Here is a 24783-nt window from a genome sequence, read left to right as displayed (position 1 = left end):
CCCTCCCGCCCCATTCCCGGGGCTCACCGTCCGCGGGCTGCTGGAAGTTGATGTAGGCGTAGCCCAGCGAGCGCCGGGTGGCCACATCGCGGCACACGCGGATGGACAGGATGGGGCCGGCGGGAGAGAACTTCTCATAGAGCATGGCCTCGGTCACGTCGGGGTGCAGATCGCCCACGTAGAGCGAGGCGAGCGGGTAGCCCGAGCCGCTGGCGTTCATGGTGGGCAGGGGGCCTGGGCTGCGGGGCAAGCAGGAGCCGGGTCACCCAGCGGCCCCGCGCTCAAGCGGGCGGGAGCCCTCCTTGCCGGGCGCGGGCCAGCCCCTTCCCTTTACCGCCCCCGGGTCCCTGCGCACCAATCGTGGGCGTGCTCGGACGCCCCTCCCCAGGATCCCTCTTGGGCCCGCACCCCACCTGCGAGCACTTGGGGATCTAAAAGCTACAGGTGGGGACACCTCTGACCCCGCCCTGGGAGGCGAGAAAAGCCTTCAACCTGGACTTGAGCAGGGCTGCGCGCACTTGAATGGAGCTCTCAAAACCTCCCGTTTTAAAAGGGCCGGGACTGGGCCGAGCAAAGGACGCAAGGGATTGGGTTCTAACCCCGGAATAGGTCATCGTCTTTCTGAACCCGTTTCCCTTCTCTGTAAAATGGGAATGACTCCCTCCTGACAAGAATGAAAGGAGACCCAGACCGCGCTTTTTGCGTTAATTCCGAACAGGCCACTGTTTCAAAGCTTGTGTAGAGAATTTTATCCTGCTCCATTGAAGATGTCGTCCTCCAAAGACCCTGATCCAGTCCCACCGTTTCTCACCAAGGACGGAAATGGCTTTGAGAGGTGAGAACTGGAGACCACTAAGGCCTTTCTTGGTACTGGCTCATATTACCAAGACCCCTTCCTGGGATATTCCCTGTCCCTCTGCTAAGCCATTACACATCCATTATACCAGGGAGGTTCACTGAGTTACTTGTGGCTCAGCCTAAATGCAGACAGTTGGGACCTAATAGCAGAGCAAGACCTAAACAGCAAGACTGTCAATCTGAGCTTGCAGCGTCACTCTATCTGTGGTATAGGGACATTAAAAACAAGTCAACTACTCCATTGAACACCAATACTTCACTTTTCCCCTGATAGGACTTTCCTGGTCTCACTGATCCAACAAAGCAGGTAGGCCCCCACTAACCTTTGGTTGAGTGTGGCTTCAACAGGTGGAACAGCTCCCAAACTAGGGACAGAAGGTGCCCATCTGGCTTGTCCAGCTTCAGAGTGGCAAGGAAGCACTAATTCTAATCTTGGGCTAAAAAAAGACCTCTCTATCCTGATATTTTTCTCTCCTTGTGGTAGTGTGGATGTTTCCAGAAGGGGCAAATCCCATGAGGAACCAGCTCTGCAGGCCACCATACAGTATGAGGACAGGTGAGACGCCAGCTTGGTGATGACCAAGCCTTATGCAACCATAGGTTACATATTTCACTGGCTTGGTTGTATCTCAGGGTTAAAAAATGGGGAAGGGATGGGGGGCTTGAATACAACGCAAAATAACTGTCCATACGAAATCTTAGAAGTCACTAAAGAGGACCTAATACATGCATGGTTTGGTGTGGAAGGTAGAGAGATACCAAGTAACGGGTGGAAAGAGCCTGTTTAATTAATGGTAATTTCTTCCCCTGTACAACACCCTGACTTCTGGTCCTAAATAATGAAATAAAACTGTTTGCCTATTCTTAAAGAAAAGAGAGTTAAGTGTGATCAGAATAGTTAGCTAGGTCTGGTAGCAACACAGATGGTGGTGACACATCAATTCACAGGCAACTAACTGATAAAATTTTTATTTCACTTTTGAATTTTTACACTTTTCCTGATTATTCTGTGTAAGGTGAAACTAGAACTGTTTAAAAGACATACACAAATCTAGTACATCAATAACCAGGGATTTTTCTTTTTTGCTATACTATTTTCACAACCACGGGTGTGCTTGCTAGGCAATATAACCATCACAGAAGCAAACATTAGGCAGAATACTGGTAAGGAAAAACAAAGCAAGAAAAGAGCTACCAGATATACAGACAGGCTTGGTTCCACATTCACTACTGCATTTTCAAGCGCCAAGTATTAACTGCACATTTTTGTTCAGCTAGAAAGGAGGGATTTTTTTTTGTTGTTTTTTTTTTCTCTTTTTTTGGTTTGTTTTAAATCAGTGCATAAATTTTTCTTTTCTCATTTCAGCAGATGGACAAACAGATGGACTCTACAGCTAGGTGGAATATTAAAGGTAGAGGGGTGATCCTGTGAGACTGACAGGCCTGACTATTCTCAATTCTCTCCACTGCAGTATCCACGCAACTTCCCTGAATATAGGGTCTCCTTAAACACATCTGAGCGCTGAGCTGGATGAGTGCACTTGAGAGACCTGGTGACAGGCACAAAGAGCATGATCAGGGCCAGCCTCAATACAGGGAGGAATCATGGATATTTAAAAATACTTTTTTGATTCAGATCCTGGTATGACTGAAGAGCAACACCGTGTTGAGAACTGGAGGAAGACAGAGCTCTGGTGCCAGAAGCTCTTCTCAACTCTTTAAAGCCAGGCTTGCTCACCAAGGTGCTCAGTAATGTCTCTCACCCCTGCCCATATATAGCATTAAAAAGTGAACAAAAGACAGATAAAGATAGAATTCAAAAAAGAAAAAAAGTAAGGAAGCAGAGGGACAGAAACTTAGAAGAGAAAACCAAGGTCAATAGTCAAAAAAGGATGGTGGGAATGAATGTATAGATTTCAAAATTTAAAAGCCCCGAGCTAGGAAGAACCTGAAAACTGAGTACTCCTCAAGTGAAAGGCAATCTCTACAGAACGTCATTCCTTTTTTTGTTTTTGTTTTTGTTTTTGGAGATGAGGTCTCGCTATGTTGCCCAGGCTGGAGTGCAGTAATTCACAGGTGCAACCATAGGGCACTGCAGCCTTAAACTCCTGGGCTCAGGTGATCCTCCTGCCTCAGCCTCCCAAACAGTTGGGACTAGATGCACGCACCACCACGCCTGACTCAGGACATCATTCTTAAAGGTATTATCCAGGAAACAGATAAGGTCATTCATAAAACACACGGCTTTTTTTCTTTAGCTCAGTGTTAACAATGAAAATAGATTCCATTATTGAAGCACAAGTTGCAAATTCGTAACATAGTGAACATACTGCTGTAGGAAAGGGGGTTCAGTCGGGTGTGTTATATGAGCACTTGAACTTTTCAAGGTGTCATAAGCCAGTTATCTGCCACAAAGAATTTCCATTTCAGGATTCGAGTTTCCTCAGAGGAAGACACTGTGGACATTTGTGGTAATGAACTTTTAAGTGGCAACAGCCCAAACAGATCAAGTGTCTTTAAAGCTCCGAACAACGGCAGCATTACTGAGAATTACCATTAAACTCAAATGCCAAATGATGTGTGTCTCACTCCAAGTTCCAGCATCACAATATAATCTCTATAACTTTCTGTACAACTTTACAATGGAATTGTATTTCAATGATTATTTTGATATCAGATTAAACTTTCCAAAAAGTTACACATAATTCAGGTCTATTTTTTCTACCAGTAAGAGTTCTGCTAAATTACAAAACCCCATAATCACAGTGTTCAGTTTTTAAAAAATTAAACACACAGTAATCCTGTCAATGTTAATCAAAATCAAAACTTCGGAATGCCGTGGCATTTATGTGACCAATCTGAGTTTTAGATACAAATACCAGCTGTTTTTCCCGTGAACCATTTTTCCTAGGCTGAGGCTGTGAAAAATCGAAAGTCGACGTACGATTCTTTTTTTTTTTTCTTTTTTGTTTTTATCGCACAAGGGATATATGTGGAGGGTACAGAGTGACACTGAACAGATCACAAAGCACAAGAGACATTAGTTCTCTCCCTCCCCAGCATCTCCTTCGTCTCCCTGGTTTTCCGATGTCCACAGCTGCAAGAGAAAGAAAGTATGATCAAAGCAGGGCTACTAAAAGTTGCCTACGTAGGTGGTCCAGTATGTATAATCTTATCTCAACAGGTGAAAATTATTCCTGTGTCACTGCAGACAGGGATGACTGCAAAGGTCAAAACTTCAGCAGTCATTTATAACAAATTTAACAACTTAAAACTGTATATTTAACAGGGCACAAATCCCCTCTTGAAGATAATAGTCAATGATTAATAAATAGGTGAATAGGACGGAGACTATAAACCCTGTGGAAGTAGTACTTACAGTGAGATTGTCCCTAAGTAACTGCATGATCAGAGTGCTGTCTTTATAAGACTCTTCATTCAGTGTATCCAATTCAGCAATTGCTTCATCAAACGCCTAAAACAAAGAGCCTTTAGCAAAGAATTCACAAGTTCTCTGGAGCTAGTTTAACCCACTTTTTTTCTGCTAAGTGAATATAATTTATCTTCTTGTACAGTACTTTGGAGGAACCTAGGCTATTATTACCCTGTCTGTTAGCTGTTTCCAGCAAAAGTATAAGGTATGTTTACAAAGCACCAACCAACAATGACAGAAATTCCGAGATAAGAACTTTGCTATACCTAATAAGCAAGCAGTATTACTGCTAAACCTAGCACAGTCATTCTGGGCAAACTCATGGTATTTTTTAATTACCAAAGACATTTCTAGCAATCTTCTATTTAAAATTATTTTTAAAAAAATTTTTGTTTTAAACTAGAACTCAAAAGGTCTGGATACAAGGGATACAGTGAAACTCCCATCACTAAATCTGATTTAAGTGATGAATTTTAAGGCACCTTTCCCAAATAATTTTTTTAAAAAGGTGTGTGCATGTTGAGAGACTACAAAAAAAACGTAGAAAAGGCTAACGGAATAATATGGAAGGTAATCCAACACACAACAAGAATGTGGTGTGTATTTCTTTTATACAACTATAATCTCAAATCTTGGTACAAGAATGACAATGTATAACCAAGGCCCAAAGCTTGGCAAGAAACAACTAACTACATTCACCTGGAACTTTCTACAGCCACCCCACAAAACACAGTAATCAAACAAAAGTCAGCAGTACGTATTGAGAATGAATTTAAAAAGTAACAGATCTGTATTTATCTCATAAAAGATACACTCCCACCCCCAGAAAATCTTTCAAAAGAAGTCCAAGACAATGAGTATGTTCAGGAATAAAAAGAAGTTAATAACACAAGCACTGTTTTGCTATGGTTAGATAGCACAAAGGGTCTTTCTCACCGTTTTTGCCAGGCTGCAGGCCTTTTCAGGAGAGTTTAGAATCTCATAGTAAAAGACTGAGAAATTAAGTGCCAGACCAAGTCGAATTGGGTGTGTAGGCTGCATTTCTTTCTTACTAATTTCAAATGCTTCCTGGTAAGCCTGCTGGGAGTTCGACACAGTGGCTGTAACATAAAGATGAAAATATTAAAGGCTCGGTTCTTTCATAGGTATCACACATTGGACCAACTATCAAATTATTTTCTTAATCCCAAATTGGGCAGCAGCAATGACCTAGCAAATGAGGTGTCAGTGTCTCTGCCATTCAGTTATACATTTGTTAGATATTTATTCTAAACCAAGTTGTATATTAAATGCTTTGGGGGAAAATAATTATGGCAAAGTCTACTAAAGCAGTTAAGAAATGCAGTTATAACCTTTAACAATACAGAATGTGAAAAACGATATGCTCCAGTGCAAAGATCACAGGCTTTAACTTTAATTCCCAACTCTTACTCCATCGGTCTGTGGCTTGGGCAAGTAAAAACCTCCATAAACCTCAGTTTATCCGAAAAATGGGCAGCCTGCCACCTAACTCGTAAGGTTGTGTGAAGAGAAAGTGAGACTGGAAAGTACTTGGCACGTAGACACTTAATAAAGTGTGGTTAAGATTATCAGCATCACAGTAATACATGTGATAAAAGCAATGCATCACTAGGGCAGTTTCATACTACCAAGTATAAGAAGTTTCACCACTAAAAAGAGAGCTAACAAATAATACTCAAGATAAAGAGCTTTTTAAATATACTGCGCACCAGATTTTTAATGCCCTCCATATTTCCCTGTCAGATAAATTTTTATTTGCCCACCCATGACCCCGTTCATCACAATGCTGTAGTCTTTTAAATTCTTAGTACTGTGACATTGGTGTCTATGGCAAACAGACAAAGCAAAATTGTTAAAAGTCCCTGTGAACGAAGACTGGCTCCATTACTGGTCAAATTTCTTAAGATACTACTTACTTTGTTTGTTGTCTCCAGATGCCACTTCAGAAAGATACCTAAAATAATCTCCTTTCATTTTCAAGTAGAACACCTTACTTTCTGGTTGTGTAGCATTGGGAATAAGATATTTGTCCAACAGCTCCTAAAAAATGATCCACATTAAGAATTTAGAATTATTCACAAGATGTTAAAACTATGTTTGAGATTCAAGATACACACTACTGCTTCTAAATAATTTTTTGGAAGATTAAAAAAACACCAATTTTCGTCCAAGCTACTAAATGTTGTTTAGCCCAGGTCATAACAGCAGATGCCTGTATTCTTCTTTTAAAAATCACTTTGACCATCCATAGGGGATAATTAAAGTATAGCCATACAATGAAATGCTTTGTAGGCCTTTAAAATGATGCAGAGCTACACCAATAATGGAAAGGCTCTCAAAAGAAATGAGTGAAAAAAAGCAGATTACAAATACCACAAGAATCCTATTTTAACATTAAGATACATATGTGTACATGCTCACAAATACACAAGGGAAAAGCCTGGAAGGAGTATGTTAATAATGGTTCTCTGGGTGGTAAGATTAGAAGTGATTTTTACTTTCTTATTTATATTCTTCTGACTTGTTCTCCCCACCCTTTTTAAACCCATAAACTGGTATTACTTCTATAATTAAAGGGGGAAAAAAATCTTTCCTTAGGAGGAAAAAGATAATACAGCAAAACTGCCAAGAACTAAGTTTAAAGTCAATCTGACCTGGGTAGAAGTCCCTCTTCTGCCACTTATTATCTGTATCTGTATGACTCTGGACAAATTACCTAATCACCTTGAGCCTCAGTTTCCTCGGCTATACGAAGGGTCATCTTCTAGGGTATAGCCATCTTCTACGGCAATTATAATGATAAGGAAGTTGACATACATAAAGCGCTTAACACGTTGCCTGGCACGTAGTAAGCACTCAAAGAGTAGCTAATACTATTAATAATAAATTCCTTTAAACATTTATGCTTACAACAAAAGTAGTTCTGAAGGAGTCCAAGCTTCGTATACAGAGCAATATTTTCGAAGAGTTGTTTTAGAATGTGGCATCCTGAAAAACTGGTTAAGAGGCAGTAAGTACCAAGCTCTTCTTCACATTCTTTCAGATGCTCTTAAAAGTTGGTCTACATTTCATGAATTATGGAACTTTCTTGCCCTTGGAATGCATGACACACTTCATCTGAATACCAGATGTACCTAACATTCAGGAATTAGTGCACCATTAACAAACCCCCAAATTACCAACAGGCAACAAATTTAGTCATGACACTCTTATGCCATGAGTCTAATAAAAAGAGAAGCTCAATGCAAAGCTAGTTATAAGGGGATTTAATCAACCAAAGTGAGAAGATGCAGGGGGCGGTAGTTGTTTTAATATTCTTTGTAGACAGACAGTGTGTAACTCCTAATGGGTTAGGGATAAGGGGTGCTGCCTGATGGCTGACACGCTTTGTACTGGTTTTCAAAAGGAGTCATGGGCAGTAACTAGGAAAGGGAGCCAGCAGGGAAGGAGGTAGGTCCCCAAGTGTGAATTCCTTTTCCCATCAAAGCAGCCCTCACTGTTCATTTTTACCTGATTTCACCTGGAAGAAAAAGAAAGTTCCCAATGGGCTCAGGATGTGGGGGAAAGGCATTATGATTATGATTTGTTTTAGAGTACGTACCCTTCCCATTCAATACCAAGTGGTGGCCAGAGGGAATCAATCATCTGACTAAGGCTTATGTAAAATACAGGAGAGGAGGAGAGGAGAATGCCCCAAACACTCTGAATTTGGCTCTGGAATGCATGCCAAACTTGATGGATGCGCCTAACTTTCAGACCAAAGCAGGACAGTGTTTACAGTGTGAAGGCATGACTGGGGAGAGGCTGAAAGGCAGCTCAGCTTTTTCATCTCCTTCCCCTACTGGTGATGACATCACTACTCTAATATACACAATAGCCTATCTGTGGCTGTATCTATTAAAATCCTGTCTATCTGGCCTCAATTTTATAAGATGGAGGGATGCTGAATAAATGTCACTGTTTTTCACAGGTCTTTTTTATAAGAGAGGAAAACATCTCAGAAGTGATGTACAACCTCTGATCAGGCAATACGTGACAAAAATTATATTATATGCTTAAAAATTAGTTGTAAATCACTGGCAGCTTTCCAGTATATTCAGACACCTCTCTCTCATAAGCTGTTTTGAGAGTCTGCATTTATACATTAAATTAATACTATTTAGAAACCACTGTTCAAAACAGAAGCACTGGCCACTTACCAGAACGTCATTGCAGATGTCCTGCAGTTCTGCCTCTATCTTCTCACGGTACTCTTTGCCCATCTGCTGCTTCTTCTCATTCCGCTCTGTTTTCTGCTCAATGCTGGAGATGACACGCCAGGAAGAGCGGCGGGCGCCTACCACATTCTTGTAGGCAACAGAGAGCAGATTTCTCTCTTCATTGGAGAGTTCATGCCCCTGTTCTGTGACTGCCTTCATGGCTGCAGCCATATCATCATAGCGCTCAGCCTGCTCAGCGAGTTTGGCTTTCTGTACCAGCTCACTTTTATCCATTGTCATTCCCTAGAACAAGAGCAAGAGAAAAAGAAAGAGCAAATGTCAGGCTTCGTGGCCCAGGAAACATGTGTGTGAATCTTCTTCCAACCCATCTGGATAGCAGCATACTGAATGTGAAACATCTCGTTCCAAATGCCATCAACAATACTGATCATGTATTAAACACTTCTAGGGTTAAGTACTTTGCTAAGGCGTTTATATTATTTTGGTCAAGTAATCTTCCCAAAAGTCCCACAGAGTAGGTATGTTCGTAACAACTCCTTTCCCTTTCTTATGGGTGAAGAAATGGAGGGTCAGGGAAGGCAAGTGATATGCCCAGAGCAACATGCAAATAGACGGTAGAGAGCCAGAACTCCAGCTCACATCTATCTGCCTCTAGAGCTTTTGTTTTCTTCCATTAGCCTAATTCACCTGCCTGGCACATAGAGACTGCTTAATAACTATTTCTTTAGAAGTTTATGCTTACTAGCCAGGTGCGGTGGCTCACGCCTGTAATCCCAGCACTTTGGGAGGCCAAGGCAGGCAGATCACGAGCTCAGGAGTTTGAGACAGCCTGACCAACACAGTGAAACCCCATCTCTACCAAAAATACAAAAATTAGCCAGGCGGGGTGGCAGCCACTTGTAATCCCAGCTACTTGGGAGATTGAGGCAGGAGGATCGCTTGAAACCAGAACGCAGAGGTTGCAGTGGGCCAACATCACGCCACTGGACTCCAGCCTGGGCAATGGAGTGAGTCTCAAAACAAACAAACAAAAAAAAAGTTTATGCTTACTATATATATGTCCTTGACTTCTCTCAGTAATTGTCTGGTTTGTCTGTTTTAATGACCTTAATCCAACTATATCCTGTAATACAGTAAGTCCTCTCTTCACTGTCCTGTAAGGAACTCTGGTTTTGACTAACCCTGTTTTTCCCATAGTACAGGAAAAAGTAAGTATGAAGACTGCTTCAACCAATCCTGAAGCAAAAGATATGATTTTAAATGATCTATCTGGCTGCACCCATCAAGCAGTAGATACCTGAAAGATGGGAAAGATTATTATCATATCTTCTGTAATCTGCTAACTTTGTTACTAGGACACACAGGAAGAACATAAACTAAGGGCAGTCAGACTTGGGCTCTAGCACTAGCTCTGCTACTTACTTACAAGTGGCATGACCTTGGTTAAATCACTTAACCTGAGAGCTTCAGTTTCTTTACCGGGCAATGAGAACACTACCCAGGGCTGGATGTGGTGACTCAAGCCTGGGATCCCAGGAGTTCAAGATTATCCTGGCAAATTAGTCTCTAACATAGTAAGACCTCATCTCTACAAAAGAAGAAAAAATTAGCTGGGTGTGGTGGTGTACACCTGTAGTCCCAGCTAATCAGGAGGCTGAGGTGGGAGGATCACTTGAGCCCAGAATTCCAGGATGCAGTGAGCCGTGATTGTGCCACTACACTCCAGCCTGGTCAACCAAGTGAGACCCCTGTCTCTAAAAAAAAAAAATAATAACACTACCAACTCTTTTAGTGGGCCTGTTATGAGGAACAAAAGACCTGATACATGTGAAGGCACCTTGAAAAATATAAAGCATTATATAAAAATATCAGGCACTAATTTTGTATATGGTATAGGCTGCAAGAGAAAGCGGTATATAACAAGATGTAGAGCAACAGAACTTGAAACCATAACTGAATTCATCTGAACCATAACTGAGTTCATTTAAAGTTTTTCTGAAATAGACAAAAATCCCAGTGACTTCAGTTTATCAATTTATCAAATCCATACACCAACCAGTGAATACCTCTTATCAACTCACCACAGTCAATTCCCCACTGCAATAATCACAATAATCACCATTTACAGAGTGCGGTCGGTAATTTTAATACGTAATTTTTGGATAAAATAATTGAAAAGTTATTTACTAAACAAGAAGAGTTAATTTTACGTACTGTTGGTTTAAATATCGATATATCAATCTGTGCCACACAGTATAAAAATACGCTAATATCTTGAAGTATAAAAACATGAAATACTACTTTAGACAGTAGTAGTAATGTCAGGTTTTTTTGTGTGTTTTATTTGTTTGTTTTTTTGAGACAGAGTCTCACTCTGTCACCCAGGCTGTAGTGCAGTGGCGCGATCTCAGTTCACTGCAACCTCTACCTCCAGGGTTCAAGCGATTCTCCTGCCTTAGCCTCCTGGGTAGCTGGGATTACAGGTACTTTCCACCGTGCACAGCTAACTTTTGTATTTTAAGTAGAGACGGGTTTTCGCCATTTTGGCCAGGCTGGTCTTGAATACCTAACACCTCAGGTGATCTGCCCGCCTTGGCCTCCCAAAGTGCTGGGACTTACAGGTGTGACCAACCGTGCCTAGCCAATGTCAGTATTTTTAAAACAAATTCTTTCATTACTATGTACATGGTATCATAATTTAAGGCTCTGAAAATGATTATTTGTTTGGAGACAGAATCTCACTCTGTCACCCAGACTGGAGTGCATGCAGTGATGCGATCTCGGTTCACTGCAACCTCCGCCTCCTGGGTTCAAGCGATTCTCCTCAGCCACCCGAGTAGCTGGGACTATAGGCATGCGCCACCACACTCGGCTGATTTTGTATTTTTAGTAGAGACGGGCTTTCACTATGTTGCTCAGGCTGGTCTTGAACTCCTGACCTCAGGTGATCTGCTCGCCTCAGCCTCCCAAAGTGCTGGGATTACAGGTGTGAGCCACCGTGCCTGGCCTGTGCTATTTTAAAATTAATCATTTTCGGCCAGGTGCAGGGGCTCATGCCTGTAATCCCAGCACTTTGGGAGGCCGAGGCAGGCGAATCACAACGTCAGAAGATCAAGACCATCCTGGCTAACAAGGTGAAACCCCATTGCTACTAAAAATACAAAAAATTAGCCAGGAGTGGTGGCACGTGCCTATAGTCCCAGCTACTGGGGAGGCTGAGGCAAGAGAATCGCTTGAACCCAGGAGATAGAGGTTGCAGTGAGCAAAGATTGTGCCATTGCACTCCAGTCTGGGCAACAGAGCCAGATTCCATCTCAAAAAAAAAAAAAAAAAATCCAAGAAAGTATGACCTCCACTCACAAAATGGTTTTGCCTCAAAAGTCATTTCTGTATTTTCAAGAGAGAAATTCTACACACAGGGCCCTATCACCTAAAAATGTTTTAAGGGAGCACAATAAGATACACTCAAAATCTAGGTGATTCAGAAAGAATTAATTCTCCAGTTCCTAACTATGATTTTTCTTCCTACTATTATCTAAATCACATGCAGAGCTGTGTCTTACATAAGGCTCACTAATTGTAAGCTTACACTCAGCGAGGCAAGTCTCACTTTGATCCATCTGACATCTTCACTCACAACACTAGAATGAAGCTAAGGCAAAGAGAGTAACCCTCAAGAAACATTCCATTTGTTCCCTTCTATTTCCCAGAACCCCCACAGCAGTTAGAAGAGGCCATGTGGTAGTTCTGTCCAATGAAAGATAAGTAGAAATGATGCTACTTCCAGGCTAACACTGTGAATATCCTACATGTGGCTCCCCAGGCTCTCTTCCCTTACAGCAGCCATTGAGAAGGCCATGTATTCTAAGTGGTACAGTCATGCAACTGCAGAGTTTTTGTCAGTCTGAGTCCCTGGGTGACCATATAGTGCAAGCCTCCTGCAGACCTGCATTGGACATGCAGGGTGAAAACAAAAGAAACTTCTGTTGGGTTAAAACATTGAGATGCTGGAGCTGTTGGTTACCACAAGACAACCTGTTCTACTCTAATACAAGGACATCAAAAATACTCTATCACCTTAAAATTATATAGTCGGCCCTCTGTATCTGCAGGTTCCAGATACATAGATTCAACCAACCGTGGTGGCAAATAAAGACGGAAAAAAACACAAAATAAACAAGGATCTTCAGATTTTGGTATCCCCGGGTGTACTGGAACCAACACCCCCCGGATACCAAAGGATAACCACTGTCTCAATACGTCTAACTTTCTTCACCATAAGGTCTTTGAGAGCAGGATAATAAATATCTTCATCATTAAATAACCCTACTTCATGGTTCCTGAAAGTGCCAGGTACACCAGAGAGAAGCCAACTTTCAATGACCCAACAACCTTTAGAAAATTTCCAGTCTTGGGCCGGGCGCGGTGGCTCAAGCCTGTAATCCCAGCACTTTGGGAGGCCGAGATGGGCGGATCACGAGGTCAGGAGATCGAGACCATCCTGACTAACACGGTGAAACCCCGTCTCTACTAAAAAATACAAAAAACTAGCTGGGCTAGGTGGCGGGCGCCTGTAGTCCCAGCTACTCGGGAGGCTGAGGCAGGAGAATGGCGTGAACCCGGGAGGCGGAGCTTGCAGTGAGCCGAGATCCAGCCACTGCACTCCAGCCTAGGCGACAGAGCAAGACTCCGTCTCAAAAAAAAAAAAAAAAAAAAAGAAAAATTCCAGTCTGTAGAGTAATTCGAAGTTAGAAGTCACTTAGAGGCCCACTTCAAAGTTCATAAAACAGTACCTGTGAAACTCTACCTATGGATGACTCCAAATCATAAAGTACTGGCCAAAAGCCAATTCACAGTTAAGCCATCCCATGTGGTATCATAATGGAGTAATAAAGGATTGCTATTGCTAAATAATGCCATCAACCTCTTCAGCTCAACTAGGTCCCGAAATTAAGCTACCCCCCTTTTACTTCTCTCCTTCTCAAGCATTAAAAGTTAAATCATACTACTCCAAAGAATCTGGACTATTCAAATGCGACCTCCCAAAGATGCCTTCCCTATTTCCTAAAATAAAATGTACCCTTTTCTGTTTGGGGTCAGCTGTTTTATGCTTCTCTGAGAGTATTGCAAGATTTCTTAAGAGATTGAGAACCATCATGGCAAGATAAGACTGAATGCACACCTTTTAAAAATCTGTATCCATTTATCTGTTTCAAATGTTTTTAATTATACACATACAGAAACAACTTACAACAAACAAAATCCATAGCTAAATGTCCTGATGGCTACTGCTTACGTAACTTTTGACTTATATAACATGGATTTTGAAGCAACTAGACCAATTTCAACAGGAAATGGGTTACACAACACCCAGCAGTTTGGAGGAAGGCAGCAAACAAAGGAGAAACGAAATTGTTCCTATTTCTATGTCTACAATAAATCTCCCATCCAAAATCTTGCCCTAGTGGCACTGCTTTCAATCACTCAATTACCTACAGTCCCCTCCATGCCTTTGCTATAAGACCCATTTTCCTATAACTCTGATCAAGTCACTTCCTGCTCAAAATTCTTTAAAGTTCCCTGATGCCAAAAGCAGAGTCAGATTTCCTCCCCTATCAGTGAAAGCTTGTCAGTCTATCTTCCAGACCCCCACATCATGCCTTCCACATCATATGTGTTTCTGCCAAAATGGTTTTCTTACATACAAAGTATGTTTTTCTATCTTTGCTCACCAAGCCACTCCCTCTAACCGGAATGGCTTTTCCCAAATTTACTCTGCATACAAGATTCTTCACAGTGTGGCTCAGATACCATCCCTTCCATGAAGCCTTTCTTAAGCTGCTTAAGCCACACACATGTGCCTATTCACTTAAAATGTGGCTAGTACCACACATTGAAATCATATTTTGTTCATAATGGGTTAAGTAAAAACAGAATTAATTTCACTTTAAAAAAATTTTTAAATGCAGCTACCAGAAAAATTTAAATTACATGTGGCTTACATTCTATTTCTACTGGACAGCATTGCTCTAAGATGAATATATTCTCACAAAGCATTTCGCTGATATCTGTCAATGTCTTATCACGTTTCTTCAGTACTAAAATTACTTACATAGTATCTCCTATTTCCCTTCCTACACCATAAGCTCCTTTAGGCATATCTCCCACAGCATCCTGTACATAATGGATAGGAATAAGTATCTGCTGAATGAACTAACTGATCCTGAAATGTAAGCATCAAACTGCAGAGTTGGAGAGTTCTCCCTTTTCTCAAATAATTCAAAGCACCTATTAGCCTCACAAGCATATTAAATCTTCATTACATTTGTACTTAGTTCCTTGGATTTCTGTGCCCTCTGAAATTCAAAGAGTAATTCCAAAATTACTCTTCCAGTTAGGCATGGCGGATCACATCTATAATCCCAGTGCTTTAAGAGGCCAAAGATGGAGCATCACTTGAGACCAGGAGTTCAAAACCAGCCAACATAGTAGGACCTTGTCTCCATAAAAAATTAAGTATTAGCCAGGTGTTGTGGCTCATGCCTATGGTCCCAGCTACTTGGGAGGCTGAGATGGGAGGATCGCTTGAGGCTAGGAGGCCAGGGATGCAGTGAGCCATGATTGCACCACTGCACTCCAGCCTGGGTGACAGAGACGCTGTTTCAAAACAAACAAAAAATTACTCTTCCTAAATTACCTCTAGTCTTGCCTTTGTCCTTACCCAGTAACTTTCAACGACACCCTTTGGGCTACTCCATCAAACTTAAGCTCTACCTGGCTTTCAAATTCCTGATAAATTGTCTCCTCTTTACTTGTTTGGCTTTCTCATCCACTATTCTCCAACATGTACCTTTCTCTCAGGCTAGCCAGCACCACATGCTCTATAAACACCATGCTCAAACATGTCTGAAACTGTTTTTGTCATCTAGCGTGCTCTCCTATTTACTGCTTGCCTATCCAAACTGCATCCATTCATCTAGGGCTACAAACCCTTCCCTGACTGCCCTTACCTTGCCTATGACTCCGAATATGCTTATAGCCTATTACACGGTCTAGGGCTTCTTTATGTCATTCTATGATACAGATGAGTACTGTAACATTTACAGCTTCACTTGTGTGCCCTCAAAGGAAAGCTTCATATTTGTTTCACATTTAATGATTACAACTGTACTAAGCACAAAACTCATATGCAAATGAATATCAAGTTTTTCTACAAATCATTATTGGGAGAGCACAAGGAACACAGAGTACCTATATGTAGTACAGTCAGAAGGCAGCAGGACTGTGTGACACAGTGCAATATGCCACTATACAGCCATGTAAGCATGTTAAATCTCATTCCAATCCATAAAATAAAGATGGCATCTACCTCAGGAGAGTTGCTGTGAAGATGAGGGGCAGGGAATTAAAGAATACTAAATGTGGAAATTTTCCTTGAAAAATGCATAGTGCAAAATCAAACTGAAGTATTATTATTCTTCTCCACAACTATTACACTGTAGTAGTCCACAAAACCATAAGCTTGAATTTTCTTTTCAAATATATAATTTTGTGAGAAGTAAAAGCAAAAATCTAAATTAATCTTGTATAGATAGTATGTTATGTTAAAATGAACACACATGTTAACTGTAGCTGAAGTTTATCCGTTAGTTTCTAATTAAATTTTCCAGTGATATGCCATGATGGTTTTTAATCAAGACCTACTGTTGTTCCAAGACTCTGAATGAGGTTCCCACTAAAAAAAAAAAAAAAAGTCAGCAAGATACTCTTTGTCTCCTAAAAAGTTTTTGAAAGACTATGGTCTCATCATCAGGCCTGGCACCACTACAGAAGCGTCAAGATACTGGGGCAGGCAAACTCATTAGAGGCCACAAAGGGCCCAACCCTGCAGTAAGTCAAGAGATTTTCCTTGTGCTGGGCACATTTCAGGAAGAGACTGACATGCTTGAGAACAGGAGCTCTCCAGCACACCTACATGATGATGATGGCTGTCAATCTGTTCCAAGCCACTGGATGCAGGAAGTCAGGACTGGGAAGCATTTGTTGATAAACGCAGAGATTGCTTAGTGAAAAAATGGAAGCAAATCTAAATATCCAACAATATGGGAATGGTTTAAAAAATAAGGAGACTGGCCAGGTGCACTGGCTCACACATGTAATCCCAGCACTTTGGGAGGCCAAGGCAGGCAGATCACCTGAAGTCAGGAGTTTCAGACCAGCCTGGCCAACGTGGTGAAACCCCATCTCTACTAAAAATACAAAAAAATTGGCCGGGGTGATGCAGTACTGTAATCCCAGCTACTCGGGAGGCTGAGGCAGGAGAATCACTTGAACCCGGGAGGTGGAGGTTGCAGTGAGCCAAGATTGCGTCACTGCACTCCAGCCTGGGTGACAAGAGTGAAACTCCACCTCAAAAAAAAGGTGGGTGGGGGGAGAGATAGATGGTACAAGATTACGTGGCCATCAAAAGAAGAGCTTTAATGTCATAAAAAGACTTATTTAAGAGCAATGGAGGCTGGGGGGAGGAAGTTGCACAATAATATTTTATTTCTGTAAAATATCCCCTCAACAGCAAACAAACCCAAAAAGAAAGGTTAACACCAAATGGTTAACACTGGCTGTCTCTCTGGGTAATAACATTATTATATCCTCATTTTCTTATCTTTCTGAATTTTCTTCAAGTATGTATTACTTTTTAAAAATTTTGGTACTATTTATTTTTTTAAGAAAAAAAGTGTTTTTCTGTTTAAAAAGAGAAATCAAGAGTGCAGATAAACAGCTATGAAACATAATTCTAAAGGTACTCTTTCTTTGAAGAAAATCCTAAATCAGATAATAAATGCTGAAAATAGAGGATCTAGGAAACAGCCTAGCCCCTCTATCTCAATTCCTTCCCCAAGGGATATCTTTCTAGTCAGGGTCAAAATACTGAGAAGTTATTTCCCAGTGGCTAGAGCAGATATCCTAGGATAAGAATCAAAAAAGAAAAGAAAAAGAAGACTACCTATTGCTAATCCATTTTTTTTAATAAAGGCACTGCAAAGATAGAGTTGAAAATGACAGCTGTAGCCTTTAAAAGTGAACATGCTCAATTCTAAAATAATAAGCTTTGAGTTTAATAATTTGCTGGAAATTTCAAATGAGGACTCCATTATTATATGCCAGGAATTACCCAAGCTCTATACATACAAAATATATGGTGGGGTCTGCTTCTAGCAAGCCTTACATACACATCTGAGCTTCTAAAGAGAAAGTAGGTGATTTTTCTACATTTCCACATTGTAACTTATCTGAATCTGTTTTCTCAGTGTTTAAAGGAGACATTAATAGCTATCAAATAAGATAATGAACATAAAATGCCCATATAGTGTTGGTTAGAATAAAGGCTCATAGCCATTCTTATTCTTTATTCTTAAGCTACCTCACAAAAATGTAACACATATAATCCAATGTGTGCTGAAATAACTACAAAATGAAAAACTACCAAATTTCTAAGAACTCTTTGGATTACTGAGAGGAATTTAAAAGAAAGCAGTGTAGTCCTCCCCTCAGCGAGCTTAAACTCTAGTGGTAGAAACACAAGAAAAGAGCACGTGTATATCTATTATGCATCAATTAAAAAAAAAAACAGCACATGTTTAAGGGTTACAATGCCTCTCCTTAGAAAAGCAACCAGACAGAACTAGAGGAAAGACGTTTAAAGGTAGCTAGGTCATGACTTAAAAAGAGATGTTATTAATAAAGTGCATGTATGTTTTTCTAGATGAAATAAAAATCAAAGGCCAAAGCAGATAAAGAAATGAGAACAAGGAAGAAAACTGACAGGAAAATCTGAAAAATCTAGGCTCAAATGTTTCAATGGGGTAAGGAACTGATCACATATTCTGAACAGCATTCACAGATGTACCATTCTAGATAGAGCATCCACAGCACTGCAAAGTAGAAGTTTTAGTTCTGGAGTCACTCTGCTGAAGAAAAATCAGATGCCAAGCTACTGCAGGAGGGACTGAGAAAGTCAGTGGGACCAGGTGGTTAGTGGGTGTTACCCAGAAAAAGTTAAGCACTCCTGGCTCTCAGAGAAAACTACTCACTAAAAAACACCCACTATAAAAATGTCTGTGTGCCATTCTACACATAAAATTTAGAGTCCTGTAATAAATTTAATTCCATTCAAACATTTGCAGGTTCTTTGTTAGGAAACAAAACACAGCATATCTGTAATACAAAGTCCTTAGCACTATGTCCAGTGAACACTGAATTTGGAGAGAAACTGCATTTCTATTATTTCAAAATCCCTTCCCCTCTTTCATATCAGTTGTTGAATTTCACTGCTAATTATGTCCAATTAGCCATGATTAAACTTACTGAGGGTGTTAAGTAACAGGCGCAAGGTTACACATGTGACTTAATGGTAGATATGACAATAAATTGACTTCTTGACTTTAAGTAATCAAACCAAAAGACACTATGTTAATTCTGATCCATAAAGACAGTCCAATTGGTTGACCTTATGAATAGATTTCTACAGTTTGGGGCCCACTGACATATCGAAGCCAATCAGTCTGAGTTACCAGTACCGCACACCAAGTCCATAGGCTATGTGACCTCTGTGAATCTGTTTTCTCATCCATAATACAGGCAAATCTTGGCTGGGCGTGGTGGCTCATGCCTGTAATCCTAGCACTTTAGGAGGCCGAGGAGGGCAATCACTTGAGGTCAGGAGTTCAAGATCAGCCTGGCCAACATGGTGAAACCCCGTCTCACTAAAAATATTAAAAAATTAGCTGGGTATAGTGGTGGGCGCCTGTAATCCCAGCTACTTGGGAGACTGAGGCAGCCTGAAGACAGAGGCTGCAGTGAGCTGAGATCATGCCACTGCACTCCAGCCTGGGCAACAGAGCGAGACTCTGCAAAAAAAAAGATAGGCAAATCTTCTCACTAGGGTTCCTGTAAGGAGTAAACCTGTTTATGATGCTAAACATTAAGCACTCGAATAAATGGCAACCACAGTACATTCCACACAAAACTTAAAAACAAATGGTCAGCCAGTGAAGGGAAACTTACCATGTACCTCATTTATTTTACACGTACTCTGCTTCTGAAAGACTTTTAAAAGAAAGGCACACAACAATTTCCCTATGCCTATTTCTAAAATGGCCCTTATCACAGTTTACTGCAATGCAAGTGTCTCTGCTGGTTCCCACACTGGATTGTGAGCTTAAGGTAGGAATCCAGACTTGTATCTTTGGACCCCCAATGTGGAGCACAAGGCCTAGCACACTGAGTGACTACTTGATCACCTGATGCATTCTTAAAAAGTGAAAAAGCAATTATCTCCTATGTGGACAGAGGAAGGTAGTGCACATCTGACCTTTAAAATATAGACTGTTTTTATAGTCTTAGATTACTTTTTGAAAACAGCCAGCCAGCTCTAAATCAGGAGGCAACAATATACATTTTGACTAATACTTTTCAGCTACCAATCATTGTATTTATAGATTCAAACTGACTTTTTTTTTTTCCTGAGATGGAGTCTCGCTCTGTTTCCCAGGCTGGAGGGCAGTGGCGCGATCTCGGCTCACTGCAAGCTTCATCTCCCAGGTTCACACCATTCCCCTGCCTCGGCCTCCCAAGTAGCTGGGACTACAGGCGCCTGCCAACAGGCCCGGCTAATTTTTTGTTAGCCAGGATGGTCTTGATCTCCTGACCTCGTGATCCGCCTGCCTCGGCCTCCCAAAGTGCTGGGATTACAGGCATGAGCCACTGAGCCCAGCCAATTCAAACTGACTTTCAACAAGCCTTTGGATTACTTTCTGTTCATCTCCTCCATTCAGAAGTCCAATCAGTTCGCTATATAAAAAGTTCACTATACAAAAACCCAAACCAGCTAACTCGTTTAGTAAATAATAAAAATATCCATCCATCATTTATGGCCTGCAAAGCACTCAGGGATTCCTAGAAACGCATTTGATCCTAAGTATCCTATGAGGCAGGTGACATCGTCCCCTTTTACAGACGCAAAGAGTTAACTCATTCAGGGTCACACAGCTATATATGGCAGGTCTGGGATCTAAACCAACATTAATTTTAAAATTAATGTTCTTGCCTTTATGTAACCCTATATCCTAAAGATTAATTATGATCTCCAAAACTCATTTAAGGAAAAGGGAATTGCCAATTTTTAAAAGAACTATACAAAGTTGTAAAAGTGAAATTTTAAAACTGGCCTATTAAGCTAACATATCTACCTTTAAAAACAAAAACAAAATCAAGGAGTTAAAAACAGCATAAAACATGCCAAAGACTCATCAAAATGTCAAATTTTAAAGGAAAGCTCTTAGCTGAGGGCAAATAATAATAATAGGACTCATATCTACTTTATTGTAGCCTTCAATCTTCTTGTCCTGATCAAGGCCATTTGGAAATAACTTCCTGTTGGTTCTCTTAGGGAAAACAATAAAATAACCAGTAAGAGAAAAACTTAGATAATAAAGAACTGGCCAGAATTAAAAAAAAAAAAGAAGTCAACTAACCTACAATCTGCTAGGAATGACTTGAGGCCATTGATCATTTACATCTCATTATGAGTATTAGATACATATAACCATACCTCTATTAGAAAATCTTTTAGTAGAGAAAGCAGTAATATGATTGGCCTTCAGCACACATATCATGACACAGAAAGCACTTTTAGTCTGTTTCCTCAAGTATTCCCCTCAGAAAAATTCCCTCAGAATCCAGCTCGTTAGTTTCTCCATCGTGACATACAGATGACTTCTAAGATCATATTCACATAGAGATCAAAAGGATTCTAAAGCTTAAAGGTTGCTATTATATAACCATAATTTCTTGCCCCTTAAACTAGTGAATTGTCATCTTTCCCTAGAAAAATGTAGAAACAAGGAACTTAAAAGTACCTTTACAAGGAAATTTTAGTTCATTCTCTAAGGTACCAGCATTTAAAGGAAAACTCAGTTTGTTGGCACTGAAAGAGCAGGTAGCACAACAGGATGTTTTAATTTAGAAGTTTTTCTCTATTTACGTAGATATATTTCCTCATTTCCTCCTTGCCAACAAAAATAAGAAAAATCTGAACATCTACTGATAAAGTAGTATGATAAACAAAAATTAATGGTCATAATCAAATTCTCTTAGATGAAGAACCTAACATTCTATGCCAAAGTAACTGATGACTTTCTCCCTAGTATGAAGCAAGTACTAGAAAAACTGGATTGTTCACAAGCTTGCTTCCTGATGCATGCTAACAATATCATCCCTACAGGCCAGAATGGGTATATGCTCCACAATAAATCGTCCTGTATCTATCTTCAAAAATAGCTAGTATTCCCATTCAAACGTTTATTAGGATTGGTGTGAAGAAAAATTAAGGACTAAATGGTGTTCACACAAAACATATACATGTGCTGTCTCTACCACACGTAGAAATCTATAATATCATTCCTTACAACCAGATCATCTGGTTTCATTCCTGGTTCTGGCACTTACCTTGTGCTGTGTGTGAGACCTCGGGAAAATTATTCTTCTCAGTGCCTTAGTTTCCTCATCTGTAAAATGGGGCTAATAGTCTTACCTTTCATTGGTTGTTATGAAGACTGAGCTAATATGCTTAAAGTGCTTAAAAGAAAGCTTAGCACACAGTAAGTACTGTAAGTGGTAATTATTATTATAGACTAATTGATACCACCTCATCAGATAAATCACAAATGGATGGATTCTATATAGATGTCCATGAATAGCACATATGCTATGTCTAATCTATACACGTGTATATTCATGCAGATGGTTAAACATCTATTGAACCCCAACTATATCCCAGATGCTTATTTTCATTGAGCTTGTCACAACAAAAATTATCCAAAGCTGCATTACCATTTGCGCTATATAGATGAGAAAATGATTCAGAAAGACTAGATTTGCCTACATGCAAAATAAAGTCCCATAATAATATACCATTTTTTGAAAGCAACTTGTGTACAAAGCAGGGTTTAGTGTCATCAGATGTTAACTGGAGAGAAAAAGCCATTAATAGTGAACTCTAATTAAAAAACCAAAAGCTTCTATTTAACAATTTACAGTTTATAAAAAAGGCTTAATGATAACCCTGGAGATAAGAAAACTAAGAACCATAGACTAACATGCTGAAGATTCAGAAAGCTAGAAAATATTGCAGGCAAGATTTCAACCAAATTTACCTGACTCCAAGTCCAGTGCTCTTCCTGCTTCTCTATCCACAGCCAAATGGGCAAAATGCACTTTTTGTAGAGGCCCAAATCTCTGGAGACTCTGCCTAGAGAACCAGCATCGTGGGAATTTGCTCAGCCTGGTTTTATACAGGCTGCCTCCCTGATCTATAGTGCTCCAATTCTAAAATGGCTTCAATATAGCAAGCACTGCAAGACGGGAAATGTACAAAAGATTATAGGGTAGGAGTCATACTCCAGGGGCTGGCAATCCATATTTGCTACTGATGAATGAGGATATTCAATTTGAAAAAAACTAGGTGTAGAGTCTAGGCCAAATCACCTCATTTCTCATAAAGACTTCATCTGCAAGATAGGTGAATGGTTTCTTATCTCATTGGAGGGGCAGGCTAGGAAAATAATTCTGCAGTTGCTACAGGATTATTTGCCTTCCATTTTGAAAGCCACACTTAAATTTCTAACTCAGGTCCAATAAGATTGACAGGTTGTACACTCATACACTTCGTGTTGCCAAGGACAGGAATCCAAGAAAAATGAGGGCTCAAACAAATGAGATATCCCTAAGTAAGAAATAGGGTACCATGGAAGCAGTCAAGAAGAAATTCACCAAGAACAAATACTTATATAAATTTCCAACATGAAAATGCAAAAGCTGCAGGGTCCAGCTCCATAAACTGCATCTGTGTCTGGCTTCATATGAACTGACAGAATGAGAAATGCAGACAATTTTCATATTCTTATAAGTGCTTCACCTTTCTGTTTTGGCTTCCGTGGCAGGCTGATTTTATGTTCATAGCATCATCTTGCCAAATTCCATCTCCCACACAGGGTAAGCAAAATCAGGACCTGATGCTATCTAGCCTTACCAAAGAGAAATGCAATGAAGGCAACGACAAGAGACATGCATTTCACAGAAAGGTTGGCAAATTGCTTACCAAGGCTGCCACCTCTGGAAACCTCATTATATGGGAGTTCTCCATTTGCGGCAAAGATGCACTCACCTTCCCACCTCTTCTTCCCTCCGCTCCCCACCCCCCGACCAGGAAGCCACCGGGCAAATTTCAGACCGAAAAACGTGCTAACACACAATAGGGGGAATTTGGGGTAAAGACACAAAAGAATTTGGCATTAAATGACGGTAAATACTGTGGGAAAATATTCCGATTCTCATCCCGATATTTTTTCCTGGGGATCCGGCCTGACTCAGTAACCGGCTCCAACAAACACATTTCCTTGATTCAAACCCAATTCCCTTCCTAGGGAATCTTGGGTCCTGCCAGGCTCCATAACCAGTTAAGGATGATGAAATGGTTTTACTGCAAAATGGGAGGGGGTTCCCCCACTGCTGTCTCCCAAGGTTAAACCCCTTACTCATCCAGGAGGAGTCAAACAGGGGGACTGGGGCTAGAAAACTCACCCGCGTTTGATTAAATTTTAATTTCTGGAAACCGGAAAGCACGGAGCAGAGGTGACTGGGCTGAAGAGGACGGTTCTTGCCGACCAAGACGCAGGGAGGGGTCGCGTGAGGGACCGAATCAGATAGTGAGGGAGAGTCCGGGACCCTCGGCTCCGCTGTCCCTCACGGTGCAGCACAGAGTTGCACCCCGCCCGGCCGGCAGGACCTTAGGCGGCGAGGGAGGCCCGGGCCTCTCCAAGAGGTAAAGGGCCCGGCCCCGGAAACAGGGAGGGGCCGCTGCGAGGCCTGGCCTCGCCGCCGGCGGCCGCGCGAAGCGGAAGAGGCAGCGCACCGCTATCCCCCGGGGCCCACCCGCTGGGCCGCCGTCGTCGCAGCTGCCAAAGAGGGGCTTCGAATTTGGGCCCCCGGGGGCCCCGGTCGGACCCCGCGCCGCACTCACCGTGGGAGGGCTGCAGGGAACAAAGACCCTTCCGAGCGAAGCTCCAAGCGAGATGACCTCTTCCTTCCCAAGTCCACTCCTCAGGCAGCGGAAGCGGTGCCTGCAGTGGCTGCAGCGGCGGCGACTACCCCGGCTCCGGAATCGGCGGCGGCGGTGGCGGCAGCTCCACTTCC

The 24783-nt window shown here is 41.3% G+C and overlaps 2 protein-coding genes across 10 annotated transcripts in view; both read right to left on the bottom strand.

The window, feature by feature from the left end:
* PABPC1L (poly(A) binding protein cytoplasmic 1 like) overlaps nt 1–2621 on the bottom strand; it is a 31789-nt gene extending 29168 nt beyond the window's left edge. For all 7 annotated transcript variants that reach the window (XR_012419432.1, XR_012419433.1, XR_010578695.1 and 4 more), the window contains exon 1: nt 28–2621. Coding sequence is in view for 3 of the 7 variants with exons in the window: in XM_065523208.2 (XP_065379280.1) it covers nt 28–220 (193 nt within the window). In the remaining 4 variants the exon portion in view is untranslated. The remainder of the gene's footprint in view (nt 1–27) is intronic.
* YWHAB (tyrosine 3-monooxygenase/tryptophan 5-monooxygenase activation protein beta) lies at nt 1812–24783 on the bottom strand. Of its 3 annotated transcripts, XM_005569113.4 has the most exons (7): nt 24611–24783; nt 22746–22840; nt 8512–8814; nt 6229–6352; nt 5228–5391; nt 4238–4333; nt 1812–3955 (listed from the first exon to the last, which is right to left on the bottom strand). In XM_005569113.4, exons 3-7 carry the CDS (start codon nt 8809–8811, stop codon nt 3899–3901), a joined length of 741 nt encoding a protein of 246 aa, XP_005569170.1. In that variant the 5' UTR covers nt 8812–8814; nt 22746–22840; nt 24611–24783; the 3' UTR covers nt 1812–3898. The 3 variants fall into 3 exon arrangements, with proteins under 3 accessions (XP_005569170.1, XP_005569169.1, XP_005569168.1); XM_005569112.4 differs by lacking the exon at nt 22746–22840 and having other exon boundaries at nt 24172–24783; XM_005569111.5 differs by lacking the exon at nt 22746–22840.

This window comes from Macaca fascicularis, chromosome 10 (genome assembly GCF_037993035.2).
Source record: "Macaca fascicularis isolate 582-1 chromosome 10, T2T-MFA8v1.1".
Classification (NCBI taxonomy): Eukaryota; Metazoa; Chordata; class Mammalia; order Primates; family Cercopithecidae; genus Macaca; species Macaca fascicularis.
Note: the sequence above shows the minus strand (reverse complement) of the source record. Positions and strands in the feature narration are given on the sequence as shown.